This window comes from Balaenoptera acutorostrata, chromosome 15, assembly GCF_949987535.1.
Source record: "Balaenoptera acutorostrata chromosome 15, mBalAcu1.1, whole genome shotgun sequence".
NCBI lineage: Eukaryota > Metazoa > Chordata > Mammalia > Artiodactyla > Balaenopteridae > Balaenoptera > Balaenoptera acutorostrata.
The window spans coordinates 37064013-37084051 of record NC_080078.1 but is presented as its reverse complement, the minus strand read 5'-3'; the positions used below and the strand labels follow the sequence as shown (position 1 = coordinate 37084051).

At 44.1% G+C, this 20039-nt stretch overlaps 1 protein-coding gene across 2 annotated transcripts; it reads left to right on the top strand.

The window, feature by feature from the left end:
• Positions 1-33: 33 nt before the first annotated feature.
• On the top strand, positions 34-19313 carry LOC102999455 (zinc finger protein 75D-like). 2 transcript variants are annotated; one of them, XM_057529876.1, is made up of 9 exons: positions 34-785; positions 1904-2422; positions 3953-4148; positions 4783-4940; positions 5218-5344; positions 7098-7249; positions 7540-7666; positions 9364-9474; positions 9657-19313. In XM_057529876.1, the coding sequence occupies exons 1-9, from the start codon at positions 552-554 to the stop codon at positions 10334-10336; spliced, it is 2304 nt and encodes a 767-aa protein (XP_057385859.1). In that variant the 5' UTR covers positions 34-551; the 3' UTR covers positions 10337-19313. The 2 variants fall into 2 exon arrangements, with proteins under 2 accessions (XP_057385859.1, XP_028022180.2); XM_028166379.2 differs by having other exon boundaries at positions 9654-19313.
• The last annotated feature ends 726 nt before the right edge of the window (positions 19314-20039 follow it).

Sequence of the window (20039 nt, the reverse complement as noted above, 5' to 3'; positions counted from 1 at the left end):
CCCGGAAGCGCGTCACTTCTGCCTCCGGTTGGAGCGCGGGTCGCTGCGCAGGGAGGATTTCAGGTGGGGTAGGGGGGCCGGGTGGGTCTAAATAGTGCCCGACCTGCGCTCCCAAACCCCGGGGCCTGGGGGCCCGCCCCTGAGTGGCGCGTGGCGGGGAGCTGTCCTCCTTAGAGCGGTGGCCGGGCCGGCGGCGACTTGTGGTAGAGCCCCGGGAAGAGGTAGCGGCCTCCACGAAGCCAAGCCGTCCGAGGTAACCTAGAAGTGGCTTCCGCTTCGGCGCCGGCTCCGGAGCCCCCGAGAGACGCCAGCCGCTGCTCGGGGCCGCTGCACAGCGGCCGGTGGTGTTTCCGAGCCGGGCGACAGGACTGCCTGGGGCGAGGCCCGCCGTCAGGCTCGTGAGGCCGCTCTCTCCAAAGTTTGTGCGGGCGGCGCCCGGGGCCGCGCGGCGGGAGCCCGCTCGGACACTGCCCGCAGGCACAGTGCTCGCGGGCGCGCTAGGGCGGTCGTGTCCACTTTCCCGCCTCCGCCGGCGTTTCCTTTACTGGCTGATGTTACTGCGGGAGAAACGGGCGGTCCAGCCTCAGTCAGATCAGCTTCCTCTGATGCAAAAGCCTGGGAAGTGTCCCCAGCACCTCAGAGCCATCGGGGGCCGGCCGTCTGTGAACATCGTGGCTTCCTGGGCAGAATTTCGGTGTCCTTTCTGCTGGATCACCTCAGGGAAAGTGAGCCTCACGAAGCTCTCCTCAGCCTCGCTTAGAGGTCTAAATGAGCCCTGGAGAAAGGTAGCAGCCGAATGTAATCATCACCAACTAACATGCTGTCCTTTTTTTTCCAATTGACATTTGGATAAACATTTTGTGAACAAGGATCAGCTGTAATTTTTCCTAGGTCAAGTAACGAGAAGTTAGAAATACAGGTATAGGACTTCCCTCGTGGCACAGTGGTTGGGAATCAGCCTGCCAATGCAGGGGACACAGTTCCAGCCCTTCTCCGGGAGGATCCCACGTGCGGCGGAGCAGCTAAGCCCATGGGCCACAACTGCTGAGCCTGCGCTCTGGGGCCCGCGAGCCACAACTACTGAAGCCGGAGCGCCTAGAGCCTATGCTCCACAATGGGGCGTGGCCCCAGTCGTTGCAACTAGAGAAAGCCCATGCGCAGCAGCAAAGATCCAACACAACCATACATACATACATACATACATAAATACATACATACATAAATAAGTGAATTTGGAAAGGAAAGAAAAATTATACAGGTATACATCTTCTGCATGGTGCTCTTTATATGTCTTGCAAAGAAATGCCAAGACAAATGTAGAGCAACTAGTTACTTAATTGGGGGATGCTTTTGAGAAGAATAAGTCTCCATTTTTCTGAATTACTTTTCTTCTACTCTGGTCTCATTGTTTCAGCTCTCCTGCCAGTTTTCACACAATGGAAAGGAGCACCTCAAATGGTCCAGGAAATGAAGGCTTCCATCTTCCCAAAAGGATAAAGGTCATAGAAGTTGTACCCTCTTACTGAAGACAGACTAGGACGATATGTTGAAATTTAAGAGAAACTCAGAATATTCTCCTGATCTTTCCTTTACAAGGAGAGGATGGCATAGGAAGTGCATCAATTAAATCTTTGGATAATCCCCAAACTCCTTGGAGCCAGTGGGTACTAGTTTTTTCACCCACCAACCTTTCCTGATTTTTTTTTTTAAGGCAAAGTTATTTATTGGCATTTGTCTTTAATAAGCTGTGCTGTATTCTGTTGAATAATAGAAAGAAAAGGAGAGAAACAAGGGCCTGGCAGTAGATTTTTAAAGTTCATGTTCTCTCATAATAAGTAACAAGTAGTAAAGTTCGTGTGACTTTCTTACTGACATGCACTTTTTTCTGCCCTCAATGCCTTAGGAAGAAGATCCTTTTATTGATTTTGTTCCAGACCAGAGTGGGCCTCAGTTGTCAGAGGTAGTGCTGGAGGTGTGTCCAATACAGGAGCAGAATTGTTCCTCAAGAAGAATGATGACCATAGATCTGAAGGTGGCTGAATACTTGAACCCTCAGATCAGGACTCGGTGGGAGACCAAGGGACCTGTGACAGGGAGCTCCAGTCAGCATAAGAAATATGCCCCCCAAACGGACAGTCTCAGTCCTGAGAGGTCTCACCAGCATTTCCGGAGCTTCCTCTATCATGAAGCAGCTGGACCCCGGGAGGCTGTTGACCAGCTTCTGGAATTATGCCGTCGGTGGCTGAGGCCAGAGATTCATTCAAAAGAGCAGATCTTGGAACTTGTGGTGCTAGAGCAGTTCCTGTCCATTCTGCCCAGGGACACCCAGACCTGCATAAAGAAGCACCATCTACAGAGCATCGAGGAGGCTGTGGTCCTGGTAGAACACTTGCAGAGGGAATCTGGTCAAATGAGGAATGGGGTGAGAAGAAAGATTCCTGTTGTGTACAGTGAAATAGGGTGATGGTCGATGTACTGGGGCAATTAATTGAGAAATAAAGTGAAATAGGTAACTTCTGTTGTCCCTTTAGGACATGTAAAGCAGGATGCGAAAGCACAGATCCACAGCCATAGTCAGTGCATACGATTCAGAGATCCTGAGAGAGGCTTCCCTGGCCTTAGGGAGAGAGTTGCTTTTGGCCCTCTTTGGAGCCAGGGTGTGTTGAGGGTAATGAGCCTAGTCTGACTTGGCGAAGGAGATGGGCCTCAAATTCTTAGAAACAAACAAAAGGCAATAAGGAGTTGGAGAGGACAGGACAGATCCAAAAAAGGAGTAATTCTCAGAGACCAAAGGAGAGTGAAGATACGAAAGAGAGGGAGAAACCAAACAACTAGAGGAAGACTGCCCAGGAAGAGAAAAAGTAGAAAGAAAACAGGGAAAGAAAGATTTGGAAATCCCAACAGAGTAGCTGAGAGAAGAAAGAGCGTGAGGGATAGTGTCCTCTGTACCGTAGACAAGGGCCTCCACTGCCCTCCCTCAGTGGTTGTTCCTTGGCTGTGCTGTGAGCGGGGATCCAGGGCATGCCCTTGGGCAGGTGGCAGCATACCAGCTGGCTTCACAGGCCTGCTGAGAATACCGGGAGGGCACATGTTTTGTGTCATAATCATTTGAGGATAGGTGGGAGCCCTGACCCTCTTTTTTTTTTTTTTTAACTTTTGGCAGCATCGGGTCTTCCTTGCTGTGTGCAGGCTTTCTCTAGTTGCGGCGAGCGGGAGCTACTCTTCGTTGTGGTGCGCAGGCTTCTCATTGCGGTAGCTTCTCATGTTGCGGAGCATGGGCTTTAGGCGCGTGGGCTTCAGTAGTTGTGGCTCTTGGGCTCTAGAGCCCAGGCTCAGTAGTTGTGGCGCACGGGCTTCGTTGCTCTCTGGCATGTGGGATCTTCCTGGACCAGGGCTCAAATCCGTGTCCCCTGCATTGGCAGGCGGATTCTTAACCACTGCGCCATCAGGGAAACCCAGAGCCCTGGCTCCTTCCTCCCACTTTTTTCTCCATTTCATCCCAATCCTCTGTGAGACTCTTCCCTGGCCATGTGGAAAATCTGGTTGACAGGACAACTTTTAAATTCAATTCCTTAATCTTTTGAGAGAGTTAGAGGACAGGAAACCACTAAGGCAAGAATCTAAGTTGGGAGAGAAAGTCTGTCAAGGCAGCATGAGAACAGGTGGCCTGTGCAACCCTGTTAGTGGTCTGAGCTGGGCTGGATGCAGAGGGTGGGGGCTGCTGTCTTGGAGGGCTGGCAGTAACCACACCTTTTTTCCTCTTCTGCCAGTTTTCCTATATTTTGTGTATAGTTCTGTGGAAAATTGGTGGTCCCGTATCTCTTTTAAGTCTCTGTGACATTTCCTTTAGTGTCTCCTTCCCACAGTTTGCACTCTGCTTTTTCCTCTCTCTCCCACCAACTCCCAAACCAAAAGTAAGTTCCATGGTAACAAGGATGGGCATTATTTCTAGGTTACAGACCATGAGCTGGGAAAGGAGGCAGTGCTCTTGGGAGAAACAGCAGAGGCCCTAGGCTTCAAGCTGAAGCCAGCAGAGGCCCAGCAAGTGGGCATGTCCCAGGATGAAGAATTTTGGAATACACACCAGAGTCTACAAGAGCTGCTGATCAGGAATACCCACAAAGAAACTGAGCCCGTATGTGAGAGGGGTAAGGAGCTTCACGTTACTTTCCTTCTCCTGGGAGCTGCGATAGTAATTTAAGCCAGAACGTGTGAGCACTTTCTGGTTGCCCTGCCCTGTGGATCTACTAATGCAGCCACGTTAGCAATTAGGATGCCCCCCAGGTTATGGTAGAGCAGACCAGGTGTGGGTGAAGGTGGGGGTTGGCCTAAGATACAGAAATCTCCAAACCACAGAACCCTGGTAATAACACTGGGAACTCAGTTTTTTAGAAAAGTGGAGAGGGTCGAGCCCACCTTGTCCTCATAAAATACAGAAGGAATTGGGATCAGAAATGGGTTGTCAGTGGCGGAATGTGAAGAAAATTGTGTACCAGGAAAGAAGTAATAAATGATTAAAATCTCCTACTGTATACTGGAGTCCCTGAGTACATCATTTTCAAATATGTTTAAGCTTTGTCTAACTCTGAACAATTTGTGTCATGAGAGGAAAATAAAAAGGGTTTTTCCTTTTGTTAATTTTGCTCATGAAAACTGGGGAATCTGTTTAGAGGCTGGTAGATACTTGGTTCTCATTAACAAGGAGAAGGCCATTTCTGGGCACCATACACTTGTAAAGGTGTCTCATCAATACTGAAAAACTTAAGGTCTTCTGTATTTTAGAAATGAGCCTAAGATATTCAGAAACAGAAGCGAGAGAGATTTCCTGTGGCTCTCCTTCACCCACAGCAGTGTCTGCTCACCGGATCCTAGCCTTTCCTGAGCAGACAAACACCAAAGACTGGACAGTGGCACCTGAGCTCATCTTGCCTGAGTCCCAGGTGAGCTGTGCTTTCTAGCTTTTTAGGGCTGCCTTTCCCTGCTGCCCTTGACCCACGCTCCCCAGCAGGTGTTCAGAGCTGTTAGTCCAGATGTTCCCCAGGATTTGGGGCACTTGTTTGTTGATCCCTTGCCTCCTTCCTTTCTGCCTTCTCACTTTTTAAAAATCAAATGCTGTTAGTTCCTTTTGTGACTGGCGTACCATGCAGTTGATGGCTTAGAAGGTTGGGCTCCTTTTGAAGTGGCAAGTACTGAGCTAAAGCCCATTTTCTTCTCTAGAGCTTGTTGACATTTGAAGAAGTGGCCATGTATTTTTCCCAAGAAGAATGGGAGTTACTGGATCCTACTCAGAAGGCCCTCTACAATGATGTAATGCAAGAAAACTATGAGACTGTCATCTCTCTAGGTAAAGGTTCTCCCCTTCCCTTTGCATAGGAGTGGAGTAATCTGTCCTGTTGTTGGCGTACTGAGAATGCACCCCTGTGAGGGAGTCTCTGTTCTAGTAGCTGACTGGTTCTCAACTAGATGGTGTAGGCAGGGAAAAGGTATATCCAGATCACCAGGGGGCTTTTTCCCAGTGCACATGATCATTCCTTATCCTAAATCTTGATCCTTCCTGCCTTCTTTCCCTCCAAATTGCTCTTCTCTTAACTTTCCCATCTCCACAAAGGACACCGCCATTCACCCAATATTTTAGCCCAGAAAACTTGGTCATCCTTTACACCGATCTTATCATACCCCAGTAGTACTACTGCATCACTAGTCCTCTTGGCTCCACCTTCACCGTGTAGCCTGAGTCCAACCAAGTCTCAGCCTGCTGTGCTTTAGCATCGTGGTGTAAGCCAGCGGCATCTCTAACAAGGTCCACCTCAGCACTTTCTATCTGGCACCCCCTGCCACCATTCCTCCCCTCCCGCAGGCTGTTTTCCGCAGAGCACAGCCAGAATCTTTTAAAAACTGGATCATATCAGGACATTTCTCTGCATCAAAACCTGACTGTGACTTTTCACACATTCAGAATGAATCCAAACTCCTTGTAGAGGCACCCAGGACCCCCCAAGTTCTGGCCCCTCCTCACCTTCCTGCCCTCATCTCCTGCCACTCCTGCCCTGCTCAGTCCTCTTTAGCCACACTGGTCTTCTTGCTGTTTCTTTTTTTTTTAATATATAAATTTATTTATTTATTTATTTATTTAATTTTGGCTGTGTTGGGTCTTCATTGCTGCATGCAGGCTTTCTCTAGTTGCTGCGAGCGGGGGCTACTCTTCGCTGCAGTGCATGGGCTTCTCATTGCGGTGGCTTCTCGTTGCGGAGCACGGGCTCTAGGGCCGCGGGCTTCAGTAGTTGTGGCGCATGGGCTCAGTAGTTGTGGCTCGCGGGCTCTAGAGCACAGGCTCAGTAGTTGTGGCGCATGGGCTTAGTTGCTCCATGGCATGTCGGATCTTCCTGAACCAGGGCTCAAACCCGTGTCCCCTGCATTGGCAGGTGGATTTTTTTTTTTTTTTAAAGGAACTCCTTTATTTATTTATTTATTTATTTATGGCTGTTGGGTCTTCATTTCTGTGCGAGGGCTTTCTCTAGTTGTGGCAAGTGGGGGCCACTCTTCATTGTGGTGCGCGGGCCTCTCACTATCGCGGCCTCTCTTGTAGCGGAGCACAGGCTCCAGACGCGCAGGCTCAGTAGTTGTGGCTCACGGGCCTCGTTGCTCCGCGGCATGTGGGATCTTCCCAGACCAGGGCTTGAACCCGTGTCCCCTGCATTGGCAGGCAGATTCTCAACCACTGCGCCACCAGGGAAGCCCGGCAGGGGGATTCTTAACCACTGCACTACCAGGGAAACCCTTCTTGCTGTTTCTTGAACTCACCAAGCTCATTTCTACCTTTGCATTTCCTTTACTTGGCACACTGGACTCAGTACTACATTTTCCAACACCTCTAATTTTTGTCCAACTCAGGAGAATTCATGTCATGTAAGGAAAAAGCAAGACTTCCTTTTATTGACTTCACTCATGAAAACTGAAGAGAGTCAACTGGGAAACCCATCTTAGGGGCTAGTAGATGCTTGATTCTTGTTTAAAATGAGATAGCCACTTCTAGGTACCACATAACACTTGTAAAGTGTTCCATTTCTACTGAAAGATCAGGATCTTCTATATTTCAGAACTGAGCCTAGGATGTTCAAAGACAGAAGGGAGAGAAATTTCCTCTCACTCTTCCACAGCGGTGCCTGCTCACCAGTTCCTGGCCTTTCCTGAGCAGACAAGTGCCAAAGACTGGACAGTGGCACCTGAGCTCGTCTTGCCTGAGTCCCAGGTGAGCTGTGCTTTCCAGCTTCTTAGGGCTACCTCTCCCTGCTGCCCTTGACCCACACTGCCCAGCAGGTGCACAGAGGTGTGTTAACCCAGATGATCCCACTCAAGAACTGGGCACCTCCCAGGCTATTTGCTGATCCCTTGCCTACTTCCTTTCTGCCTTCCCACTTAAAAAAAATTCATGTGCTGTTAGTTCCTTTAGTGACTGGCTTACCATGCAGTTGATGGCTCAGAAGGTTGGGCTACTTCTGTAGTGGCAAGTACTGAGCTAAAGCCCATTCTCTTCTTTAGAGCTTGTTGACATTTGAAGAAGTGACCATGTATTTTTCCAAGGAAGAATGGGAGTTACTGGATCCCACTCAGAAGGCCCTCTACAATGATGTAATGCAAGAAAACTATGAGACTGTCATCTCTCTAGGTAAAGATTCTCCCCTTCCGTTTGCATAGGAGTGGACTAATCTATCCTGTTGTTGGCGTACTGAGAATGCACCCCTGTGAGGGAGTCTCTGTTCTAGTAGCTGACTGGTTCTCAACTAGATGGTGTAGGCAGGGAAAAGATCACCAGGGAGCTTTTTCCAAGTACACATTCCTTACACTATTTGGAATTCTTGATCTCTCCTTCCCTCCAAACTTGCCCTTACATCTTGCCCTTATCATCTCCGTAAAAGGAATACCCACTCATCCACTTGCTCAGAGCAAGAAACATCCAGTCATCCTTTACCTTGATCTTGCCGTAATACCCCACTAAGTCTAACACATCACTCTTGGCTCCACCTTCACAGTGTAGCCTGAGTCTGATCATGTCTCAGCTTCTTGTGTTAGCATCCTGGTCTCAGCCAGCAACATCTCTATCAAGGTCCACCTCAGTACTTTCTAACTGGCACCAACTGCCACCACTCCTGCCCTCTCAGTCTGTTTTCTACATGACAGCCAGAGTCTTTTAAAAACCTGATCAGATCATGACAGTTTTTGCTTCAAAACCTTGCAATAACTTCTCATAAGGTTCAGAATAAATCCAAATTCCTTACCAAGGCTCTCAGGACCCTCCAAAATCTGGCCCCTCCTCACCAGCCTGCTGTCATCTCCTGCCTCTCGTGCCCTTGCTCTGGCCTCTTTGTTCACACTGCTCATCTTGCTGTTTCATGGACTTGATGTGCTCATTTCTTTCCCCTTCCCTCTTCCTGGCCCACGTTTCTGCCACATGGTAAAATTCTCATTTTAGGGTTCTGCTCAGATATCACTTTCGAAAAGAGGCTTTTCATACAGCCTTATCTAAAATATCTTCACAGAAGCAGAATCTTAAATGTTCTCTTACCCTGCTTTAGTTTTCTTCAAAACATTTATCACTTCCTGACATTTTATTTGCTTGTTTATTAATGTTAGATTGTCTCACTCTGCACTAGAAGATAAGCTCTGTGAGATCAGGGGGTTTGGCTTATTCACCACTGTATCCTTAGCACATAGAGGGTGTCTGGTGCACCATAGCCACTCAGCACATATGTATTGAATGACTGAGTGATGAATACTTTCCATACTTGGCAATATGATTTAGAGAAAGTCCACTAAGTAATTCTGGTCTGTTTCCTCCACCTGGATGTGAACCAGTGAGCTCTGGCAATGGTAGAAATCTTTCCTGGTCCAGTGCCTGGTACCTGAGAGCTAAATTGAAAGTTGCTATAGTATAAGAGGAATCACTTGTGTTTATGATACCCAGCCCACTGACCTTCACATTGACTCCCCTAGACCTGGCCTTATCCAGTATGAGTCTTCCTAAAGACGTAATAGGCCCAGGTATATTTCCTACAGCCTTTGCAGTTTGGTCCTACCTTAGTAGAATATGGGGTATTCTTGGTAGCAGAAGATGGGGATCATGCACTGGATTCCCATGCCCTATATCCTTTTCATTGGTCCAGCTTAGGTTTATTTCTCAGTCTCTACTTTGCATATCCACCCACAAATGAAGTATGTTATGAACCTGATACCAGATATGAGTCTATCCATTTAACCATTTGGTGTTGCAGACTGTTAAAGTATCCTTTGCTCTTGCTGAAATAGTCTGGAATTAGTGGACTATTGTTGTTACCTATCCTTGACCTCAGTTTTTCTATTTCACAGCATTATTTGTGCTCCCCAAACCTAAAGTGATCTCCTGTCTAGAGCAAGGGGAAGAGCCGTGGGTTCAAAGATCCCTGGGGTTCAAGGACAATTCTGGAGAGCTGCCTACAGGTAGGTACACCATCAGAAGAAAGGAAATGTGCCTTAATAGGAACTTTTACAAGGGCTTAATATTTTACAGTTCTGCTTATCTGTTTTTTTAAAAAATTAGTGTTCATCCAATTTTTCTCCTCATTACTGTGGCTTTCTTGCTCTGTCATATAGTTAGCTGTTTCTTATGTTTATTCCAGCAGGGCTAAAGCTCAAAAATGACACTGAAAATCTTCAGCCTCTATGTCTTTCTGACTTAGAAATACAAGCACCAGTAGATATAGCATCAAAAAAGGCCAGATTGAAAGTCCCCCAGAAAACTATGGGCAAAGAAAATCATGGTGATGTGCATAGGGTGGGGAAATGGCATCGAGATTTTCCAGTGAAGAAAAAAAAGAAACTTTCAACCTGGAAACAAGAGCTGCTGAAACTTATGGATCTTCACAAAAAAGAACGTGCAGGAGAGAAGCCTTTTAAATGCCAGGAATGTGGGAAAAGCTTCAGAGTTAGCTCTGACCTTATTAAGCACCAAAGAATTCACACTGAAGAGAAACCGTATAAATGTCAGCAGTGTGATAAGAGGTTTAGATGGAGTTCAGATCTTAATAAGCACTTAACAACACACCAAGGAATAAAACCATATAAATGCTCATGGTGTGGGAAAAGCTTCAGTCAAAATACAAATCTCCACACACACCAAAGAACTCACACTGGAGAGAAGCCCTTTACATGTCATGAATGTGGAAAAAAATTCAGTCAAAATTCCCACCTTATTAAACACCGGAGAACTCACACAGGTGAGCAGCCTTATACCTGTAGCACATGCAGGAGAAACTTCAGCAGACGCTCAAGCCTTCTTAGACACCAGAAACTCCACCAGTAAAGGGAAGCTTTTTCAGTGTCCTCAGTCTGAAGAAATTCACCAAGTGGAGCTTGACCTTAAAGTTATGAAAAGTACAAAATTATGAAGCATGAAGAATTTTTCATCAGTGGAATTTTTCATCAGGAAACTTTGGGAAATAAACATGTTTCACAGAAGGAATCAAGGTTGAGTCTGCAGGGAATGTGTTAGTAGTTGTACTACTTGCTGTTTTTACTAAAAACTTTCAGGGAATTCCTTAACAGGAGAGGTGTTCTAAGAACATTCAGAGTAAAGGGGAAAGCTGTTTTGGGATTGTATTTGGCAAAATAACAAATTCAGCTTCAAATAGTGGATGCAGCCATGAATTCTTCTGTGGTCACAGAGGTGAATATTGTTGGTTTGCATTGATTTCCCCAGCCACTCTTAAACATACATGTTAGAAACATTTGTAGCATGGTCTTCCAAAACAGAAAGCAATAATATGATGTTTAATTGCATACCATTGTCTTCCAGGTTTACCAATTTCAATAATCTCATGGGCAGAAATGAATTCTAATGTAAAATTTTTGAAGAATCAAATTGGATTTTCTTAATTGTCCTATCATCGGGTACTGTTCACAAATTTGGACATTGTTTGAGTTCCTTTTTTAACTTTTTAGCAAATTCAGCTCTTGAATCCTATTAGAACAGTTTTTACTGTGATGAAATCATATTTACTTCACCAATAGGGAATCTGCCCAGGTGAACTAATCACTATTGTATGCCTCTCTGGTGGTGGATGGAAAAGGGAGAGCACCTCTAAGAAGGAGATATTATGGAAACGAGTTGGAATCTTTAGCCATGTAAAGAAGAATTTTCTCGAGTAAAAGAAACTAGACTGTTTACTTAGGTCACAATATCAATAGGATAAAACAGCCATGAAAATGAGCACTTTTCCAAGGTCTAAATGGAAATTAATGGCAATTCAGGATCACCTTCTCAGGTTTTTATCTGTTTGCATTTTAACTTGGCTTTTGTATATCATTAAGAACAAGGAGAGGGTTATATTTGTCTGGGAACTGGAGTGTTTACTGCACCAGGATCCTGTGGGTCACAGGGCATGTTACTCTGGGAATCCAGTGAGCAGGAGACCAGTTCCCAAAAGCAAAGATTTGGGAGAGGATGCTGAGTGGTAGGCAAGGACGGACAAATACACATCTGTGTTGGTTGACTTACACTGTAACTGTTAAACAGGAAGGGTCATCCTTCTGTTTTCTCCATCGTATCATGTAACAGCCTTAGTGTACACATTTGATAGATTGCTGAAAACCTCTGTAGGCTGTGGATTTTCTTGTAGCTCCACCTTTTATCTACAACAGTGATGCTGGTGTGTTCCTGATAGAGCATCTAGGTGTAATCAGGAAAGGAGTTAAACAAGGAAATAAGGCTCGAAAGAGATCCAGAGGCTTGTTAAGACCCCATAGCTAGTGGGTCTGTTGGCTGTCACTTAGCTGCATCAGTCAGGCCTGAGGGCAGGATTAGTAGGACTCATCTGTATGTTGTCCCTGCCCAGCCAGCCTGGATGACATTGTATCGTATCTATTTCTATTTCTAGCTTGTAAAACATTCCTGTTTCTTGACTGGTTACTGAAACACTCTTAAATCTCCAGTTTCCATATGAAATAGAGATAACACTCAACTCAGGTTTTTTCTGGGGATTAGAGGGATTGATGAAGGAAAAGCACCTAATGGCCTGGGCAATAGCAGGGTCTCAGTCAGTGTGCGTGTCCTTCCCTTTCCCCTGGTCCCCAGTGGTATGTTGGGTGGACTGACTACATTCAAGGAGCAGATGCATTTGTGGCTGTTGCAGCTCTTTCCAGGAGCTGAGCACTCGTGGTGGTGGTTTGCTTGGTTGATTTGGTCCTTGGCTTCAGTGCTTTATGGTGTAAGTCACCTGAGGTTTTGGTCTGCCGCTGTCAGCAGGATTTCATTTTCTTCTCTAAGATGATCTGTACCAGTATACCAACGTGCTTATTTCTTAAGCTCAGCCAGCTCTGCAGCTCTGGTCTGCATAGATCTTACCCGACAGTCTCAGCCTTACACCCCTGGGACTTTGTTTCTTCTCCCAAGATATACATGTGGATTTCTTGCTGACACTGCATTCATTCATTCAAGTTAATGAGGGCCTATTATGTGCCCAGGTAGTCTTCTAAACTAAGGATATAGTAGTGGACAAGGAGACAAAATGCATATCCTCATGGAGCTTGTATCCTAGTGAACAGTAAGAAGGGAGTGGTTAGACTCTTTTCTCCTTGCAGTTAGACAGGATCCTGAGATAGTTTTGAGCAGTGGGTTGTGGGCAGAACTCTCCTCAGCTTAAGCGTTTATTTTTTGGTGCAGGACTCTCTAATGCTGTCTTTTCCTGCCTCAGTCATATAAGCACATACAGAGAGAGGGGTCACAAGTCACAACAGTCTGGAATGCCGAGCCCCCCACATTGGGGAGGGGTATCTGTTCCAGAGAGTCTCCCAGACCTATAATGGATTTTGTAGGGATAAGAAATAAACTTTTGTTGCGTTAAATCACTGCGATGTTGATGCTGTGTGTTTCTGCAGCATAACCTGGCCTGTCTTGTTGGAAATGCTAGAACAGATCCAGCACTTGCTGGATGACATATGTAACCCAGTAGATGTTGATAGTCTTCTTGAAATAGGAGAGATGTGAACCTTAGGATGAAACTAACACCATTGAAGGCAGAGCAGAGTGATAAATACTCAGGTTTTAGAGACACCTCTGAGCGGTAGGATCAAGAATCACCTGACACCTAGAATTGACCAGGACTTTTTAGCGACATAAATCTATACGTTTCCTCTTATTGTTTAAACCAGTGTGATTGGGGTTTCTGTTCATTGTAACAGAAATCATTCTAATACATAGAACAATACCTGATTTAAGATAATATATTTAGGAGAGGAACAATGTTCTTATATATACCTATTTAAAAGCTTTCATTATGGGGCTTTCCTGGTTGCGCAGTGGTTAAGAATCCACCTGCCAACGCAGGGGACACGGCTTCAAGCCCTGGTCGGGGAAGATCCCACATGCCATGGAGCAGCTAAGCCTGAGCGCCACAACTACTGAAGCCAACGTGCCTAGAGCCCGTGCTCCGCAACAAGAGAAGCTACCGCAATGACAAGCCTGCACACCACAACAAAGAGTAGCCCCCACTCAGTGCAACTAGAGAAAGCCCACGCTCAGCAATAAAGAGTAGCCCCCGCTCACCACAACTAGAGAAAGCCTGCGAGCAGCAATGCAGCCAAACATTAATGAATTAATTAATTTTAAAAAAACTTTCATTACAGAAATTATCAACATATTTAAAGTAGAGAAATTAATATGACAAACCCCTATATAGGCTTTAACAATTTTGCCAACTTTTGTCATTTATCTCCTCCAGTTTTTTTTTTCTGCATCTATTGAGATGATCATATGGTTTTTATTCATCAATTTGATAATATGGTGTATCACATTGATTGATTTGCGTATATTGAACAATCCTTGCATCCCTGGGATAAATCCCACTTGATCATGGTGTATGATCCTTTCAATGTGTTGTTGGATTCTGTTTGCTAGTATTTTGTTGAGGATTTTTGCATCTATATTCATCAGTGATATTGGTCTGTAATTTTCTTTTTTTGTAGTATTTTTGTCTGGTTTTGGTATCAGGGTGATGGTGGCCTCATAGAATGAGTTAGGGAGTGTTCCTTCCTCTGCAATTTTTTGGAGGAGTTTGAGAAGGATGGGTGTTAGCTCTTCTCTAAATGTTTGTTAGAATTCACCTGTGAAGCCATCTGGTCCTGGACTTTTGTTTGTTGGAAGATTTTAAATCACAGTTTCAATTTCATTACTTGTGATTGGTCTGTTGATATTTTCTATTTCTTCCTGGTTCAGTCTTGGAAGGTTATACCTTTCTAAGAATTTGTCCATTTCTTCCAGGTTGTCCATTTTATTGGCATAGAGTTGCTTGTAGTAGTCTCTTAGGATGCTTTGTATTTCTGTGGTGTCTGTTGTAACTTCTCCTTTTTCATTTCTAATTTTAATGATTTGAGTCCTCTCCCTCTTTTTCTTGATGAGTCTGGCTAATGGTTTATCAATTTTTTTTATCTTCTCAAAGAACCAGCTTTTAGTTTTATTGATCTTTCCTGTTGTTTTCTTTGTTTCTATTTCATTTATTTCTGCTCTGATCTTCATGATTCCTTTCCTTCTGCTAACTTTTGGTTTTGTTTGTTCTTCTTTCTCTATTTCCTTTAGGTGTAAGGTTAGATTGTTTATTTGAGATTTTTCTTGTTTCTTGAAGTAGGCTTGTATAGCTATAAACTTCCCTCTTAGAACTGCTTATGCTGCATCCCATAGGTTTTAGATTGTCGTGTTTTCATTGTCATTTGTCTCTAGGTATTTTTTTATTTCCTCTTTGATTTCTTCAGTGATCTCTTGGTTATTTAGTAACATATTGTTTAGCCTCCATGTGTTTGTGTTTTTTACGTTTTTTTCCCTGTAATTGATTTCTAATCTCATAGCGCTGTGGTCAGAAAAGATGCTTAATATGATTTCAATTTTCTTAAATTTACTGAGGCCTGATTTGTGACCCAAGATGTGATCTATCCTGGAGAGTGTTCCGTGTGCGCTTGAGAAGAAAGTGTAATCTGCTGTTTTTGGATGGAATGTCCTATAAATATCAATTAAATCTGTCTGGTCTATTGTGTCATTTAAAGCTTCTGTTTCCGTAGTTATTTTCATTTTGGATGATCTGTCCATTGGTGTAAGTGAGGTGTTAAAGTCCCCCAGTATTACTGTGTTACTGTCGATTTCCTCTTTTATAGCTGTTAGTAGTTGCCTTATGTATTGAGGTGCTCCTGTGTTGGGTGCATATATATTTATAATTGTTGTATCTTCTTCTTGGATTGATCCCTTGATCATTATGTAGTGTCCTTCCTTGTCTCTTGTAACATTCTTTATTTTAAAGTCTATTTTATCTGATATGAGTATTGCTACTCCAGCTTTCTTTTGATTTCCATTTGCATGGAATATCTTTTTCCATTCCCTCACTTTCAGTCTGTATGTGTCCCTAGGTCTGAAGTGGGTCTCTTGTAGACAGCATATATATGGGTCTTGTTTTTCTATCCATTCAGCAAGCCTGTTTCTTTAGGTTGGAGCATTTAATCCATACATGTTTAAGGTAATTATCGATATGTATGTTCCTATCACCATTTTCTTAATTGTTGTGGGTTTGTTTTTGTAGGTCCTTTTCTTGTGTTTCCCACTTAGAGAAGTTGCTTTAGCATTTGTTGTAGAGCTGGTTTGGTGGTGCTGAATTCTCTTAGCTTTTGCTTGTCTGTAAAGGTTTTGATTTCTCCATCGAATCTGAATGAGATCCTTGTCGGGTAGAGTAATCTTGGTTGTAGGTTCTTCCCTTTCATCACTTTAAGTATATCATGCCACTGCCTTCTGGCTTGTAGAGTTTCTGCTGAGAAATCAGCTGTTAACCTTATGGGAGTTCCCTTGTATGTTATTTGTCGTTTTTCCCTTGCTGCTTTCAATAATTTTTCTTTGTCTTTAATTTTTGCCAATTTGATTACTATGTGTCTCAGTGTGTTTCTCCTTGGATTTATCCTTTATGGGACTCTCTGCGCTTCCTGGACTTGGGTGGCTATTTCCTTTCCCACGTTAGGGAAGTTTTCGACTATAATCTCTTCAAATATTTCCTCAGGTTCTTTCTCTCTCTCTTCTCCTTCTGGGACGCCTATAATGCGAATGTTGCTGCGTTTAATGTTGTCCCAGAGGTCTCTTAGGCTGTCTTCATTTCTTTTCAGTCTTTTTTCTTTATTTTGTTCCACAGCAGTGAATTCCACCATTCTGTCTTCCAGGTCACTTATCCGTTCTTCTGCCTCAGTTATTCTGCTATTGATTCCTTCTAGTGTAGTTTTCACTTCAGTTATTGTATTGTTCATCTCTGTTTGTTTGTTCTTTAATTCTTCTAGGTCTTTGTTAAACATTTCTTGCATCTTCTCGATCTTTGCCTCCATTCTTTTTCCGAGGTCCTGGATCATCTTCACTATCATTATTCTGAATTCTTTTTCTGGAAGGTTGCCTGTCTCCACTTCATTTAGTTGTTTTTCTTGGGTTTTATCTTGTTCCTTCATCTGGTACATAGCCCTCTGCCTTTTCATCTTGTCTCTCTTTCTGAATGTGGTTTTTGTTCCACAGGCTGCAGGATTGTAGTTCTTCTTGCTTCTGCTGTCTGCCCTCTAATGGATGAGGCTATCTGAGAGGCTTGCGTAAGTTTCCTGATGGGAGGGACTCCAGTTTTTTGTTTTTTATTTTGCTTGGGGAGAGTGGGTTGGTTGTTTTGGAATATTTAAAGCCAGTCTCAGACATTATGAAATTTCATGCATAAATAGTTTCATTTATAAGAGATAAACAATTCTTGACAGTCTCTGCCCTAAACCATATTTGAGAAAGAATTCTCAAAGAAGAATTCTCCCTCTTGTGGAGGCCTTCTCTCCACAAGAGGCAAGCTTAATTGAGAACGTGGGAGCTTCCTTTCCCTCCCTCAGAGGGCAACCAGAACTTGACCAACGACTTCTCAAGGTGACTTTGTAAGAGGACCCTCTTGGTCTCCCCGCTGGGGTATTCATTTATGAGAACAACAGGTAACCCAAATGCCTCATAATGAGGGTGGTCCAGAAGGAATACTAGATGCCTGTAATGATCAGACCAACTTATTAATAAGCTGAAACTACATGATCAACTGCTAACTTTTAACAAGCATCAGAGTGATTCACGCGTTAAGAGTTCATTGGCAGTAGTTAATTGTTGGTTTTCTGGAAGCCACTGAAGAACAAAATAATAATAGTAAGTACTCTCTAACATGTTCATATACGACATTTCCCCAGGAGCTCAAAATACCCTCATTTACCTACTTTCATTGGTTTTCATCTTTATTTTTCTTGAAATAATGTGTAAATGAATACTAAAAAATTAGAATTTATTGTAATTCACTTCCCTCTAAGCATTCCTGCTTGATCATATTTCTTTTTGTTAGCATTACCCATCACATTTAACTAACTGCTAAGATGAAAAATGAAGTGGAAATTTAATACTCCTTTTCTATTTCCTTTCTCATTTGGCACCATACTTCCTCTTTATGAGGAATTTTCTCTTCTTTTTCTTGGTTGGTGTCCACCCCTTACCTTGATCCTCTTCTGGTGTTATTCTAAGGTAATTATTCTGTGCTTCAATACCTAGTGCTCTAATAGTCTAGAAGTGTGGTATAACCTGCTTTGAAAGATCCCTTTATGGCCAATTTAACTTACCATACTTTATCATTTATAAATATCGACTTAATCAACAAAGGATATTTGCAACCAGTATTCCTGGTGCCATAAACTAGTGTTTATCACCTGCAGTTCCCAAATTGACACATTAGCCTGCTGCCAAAAACTGGTTCCGTCTTTATCTCTACCTGCGGATGTTTGCTTCCTAAAACTTTTGGAGAGATATGCGCTGGGAATGTTCATTTATTCATTCAACATTGGGCAAATGTTTATTGGGCACTTTCTACGTGCCAGGCATTGTTTTAGGTGCTGAGATTTTCACTTAGCCTTTTTGCTTCTAAAGAATGCTGGGGTGAGGGGGAGGAACCTTCCCTCGTGGCCCAGTGGTTAGGACGCCACACTTCCACTGAAGGGGGGCACAGGGTTCCATCCCTGGTCGGGGATTCCCACAAACTGCGCGGCACATCCAAACCTAAATAAATAAATAAATAAAGCTGGACTGAGGATGAAGTGGGCATTCTCTAGGCTCCTGTACATCGTTTAAACAATTTGTATATTTTTGTTATTCATTTGTTGGGCAGTTTGGCTTTCCATGGTCAGTTTCCCACTCCATCTTATCTTTTTTTTTAATATAAATTTATTTTATTTTATTTTATTTTTGGCTGCACTGGGTCTTCGTTGCTGCACGCAGGCTTCCTCTAGTGTGGTGAGCGGGGGCTACTCTTCGCTGCCGTGCACGGGCTTCTCATTGGGGTGTCTTCTCTTGTTGCGGAGCACAGGCTCTAGGCGTGTGGGCTTCAGTAGTTGTGGCACGTGGGCTCAGTAGTTGTGGTTTGCAGGCTCTACAGCGCAGGCTCAGTAGTTGTGGTGCACGGGCTTAGGTGCTCTGCGGCATGTGGGATCTTCCCGGACCAGAGTTTGAACCCGTGTCCTCTGAATTGGCAGGCAGATTCTTAATCACTGCATCCCCAGGTAAGTCCTAGATACATTCTCAGTAAGACATTGAGACACAAAGCAAACTCCTATGAAAATTTAGGCACTTTAGTATATAAGCAATTATATCCTATTTGCCAAAAGAGTTTTGTTTGTTTGTTTGTTTTTTTGGCTGTGTCACGTGACATGTGGGATCTTAGGTCCCTGAACAGGGATCAAACCTGTGCCTCCTGCAGGGTACGCGTGGAGTCAACCACTGGACCACCAGGGAACTTCCAAAAGGGGTTTTTTTTTTTTTTGGCTGCCTTGGGTATTCGTTGCTGTGCGTGGGCTCTCTCTAGGTGCAGTGAGCGAGGGGCTACTCTTCATTGTGGTGCACAGGTTTCTCATTGCAGTGGCTTCTCTTGTTGTGGAGCATGGGCTCTAGGCGCATGGGCTTCAGTAGTTGCAGCACGTGGGCTCTAGAGCTCAGGCTCTGTAGTTGTGAAACACGGGCTTAGTTGCTCCACAGCATGTGGGATCTTCCTGGACCAGGGCTTGACCCTGTGTCCTCTGCATTGGCAGGCGGATTCTTAACCACTGCACCACCAGGGAAGTCGCAGCGTTTTTTTTTTTCAAGCCTGTTTCAAATTTTTATAACCATCAACCCCAAAACGATCAGCAACTTCATTTCAGCATTACTTGGGGACTTCCCTGTTGGCGCAGTGGTTAAGAATCCACCTGCCAATACAGGAGACATGGGTTGGATCCCTGGCCCGGGAAGATCCCACATACCACGGAACAACTAAGCCCATGTGCCACGACTACTGAGCCTGCACTCTAGAGCCCGTGAGCCACAACTACTGAGCCCACATGCCACAAATACTGAAGCCCGCGTACCTAGAGCCCATGCTCCGCAACAAGAGAAGCCACCGCAATGAGAAGCCTGTACACTGCAACGAAGAGTAGCCCCCGTTCGCTGCAACTAGAGAAAGCCCATGCACAACGAAGACCCAACGCAGCCAAAAATTAAAAATTTTTTAAAAACCCCACAAAAAACCTATTAAAAAATTTTAAAAAGAAGTATTACTTAACACTACATGAAAGAGACTCAGTAGTAGAGAATTTAATATTGAAGGATTTGAATAGACATTTCTCACAATAAGATATACAAATGGCCAATCAGCACATAAAAAGGCAATCAACGTCGTTAACCATCACAGAAATTCAAATCAAAACCACATTGAGGGAAATGCTCCAAGCAAAAGACACAAGCTTGCTTCATGGATACAAAAACAAGACCCATATATATGCTATCTACAAGAGACCCACTTCAGACCTAGGGACACATACAGACTGAAAGTGAGGGGATGGAAAAAGATATTCCATGCAGATGGAAATCAAAAGAAAGCTGGAGTCGCAATACTCATATCAGGTAAAATAAACTTTAAAATAAAGAATGTTATGAGAGACAAGGAAGGACACTACATAATGATCAA

Coding starts and splice junctions, on each gene's coding strand:
- LOC102999455 (XM_028166379.2), top strand. CDS start 552: ATGTTACTGCGGGAGAAACGGGCGGTCCAGCCTCAGTCAGATCAGCTT. Junction 4,941..5,217: donor TCATCTTGCCTGAGTCCCAG/GTGAGCTGTGCT, acceptor TTTCTTCTCTAG/AGCTTGTTGACATTTGAAGA. Junction 7,667..9,363: donor TGAGACTGTCATCTCTCTAG/GTAAAGATTCTC, acceptor TCTATTTCACAG/CATTATTTGTGCTCCCCAAA.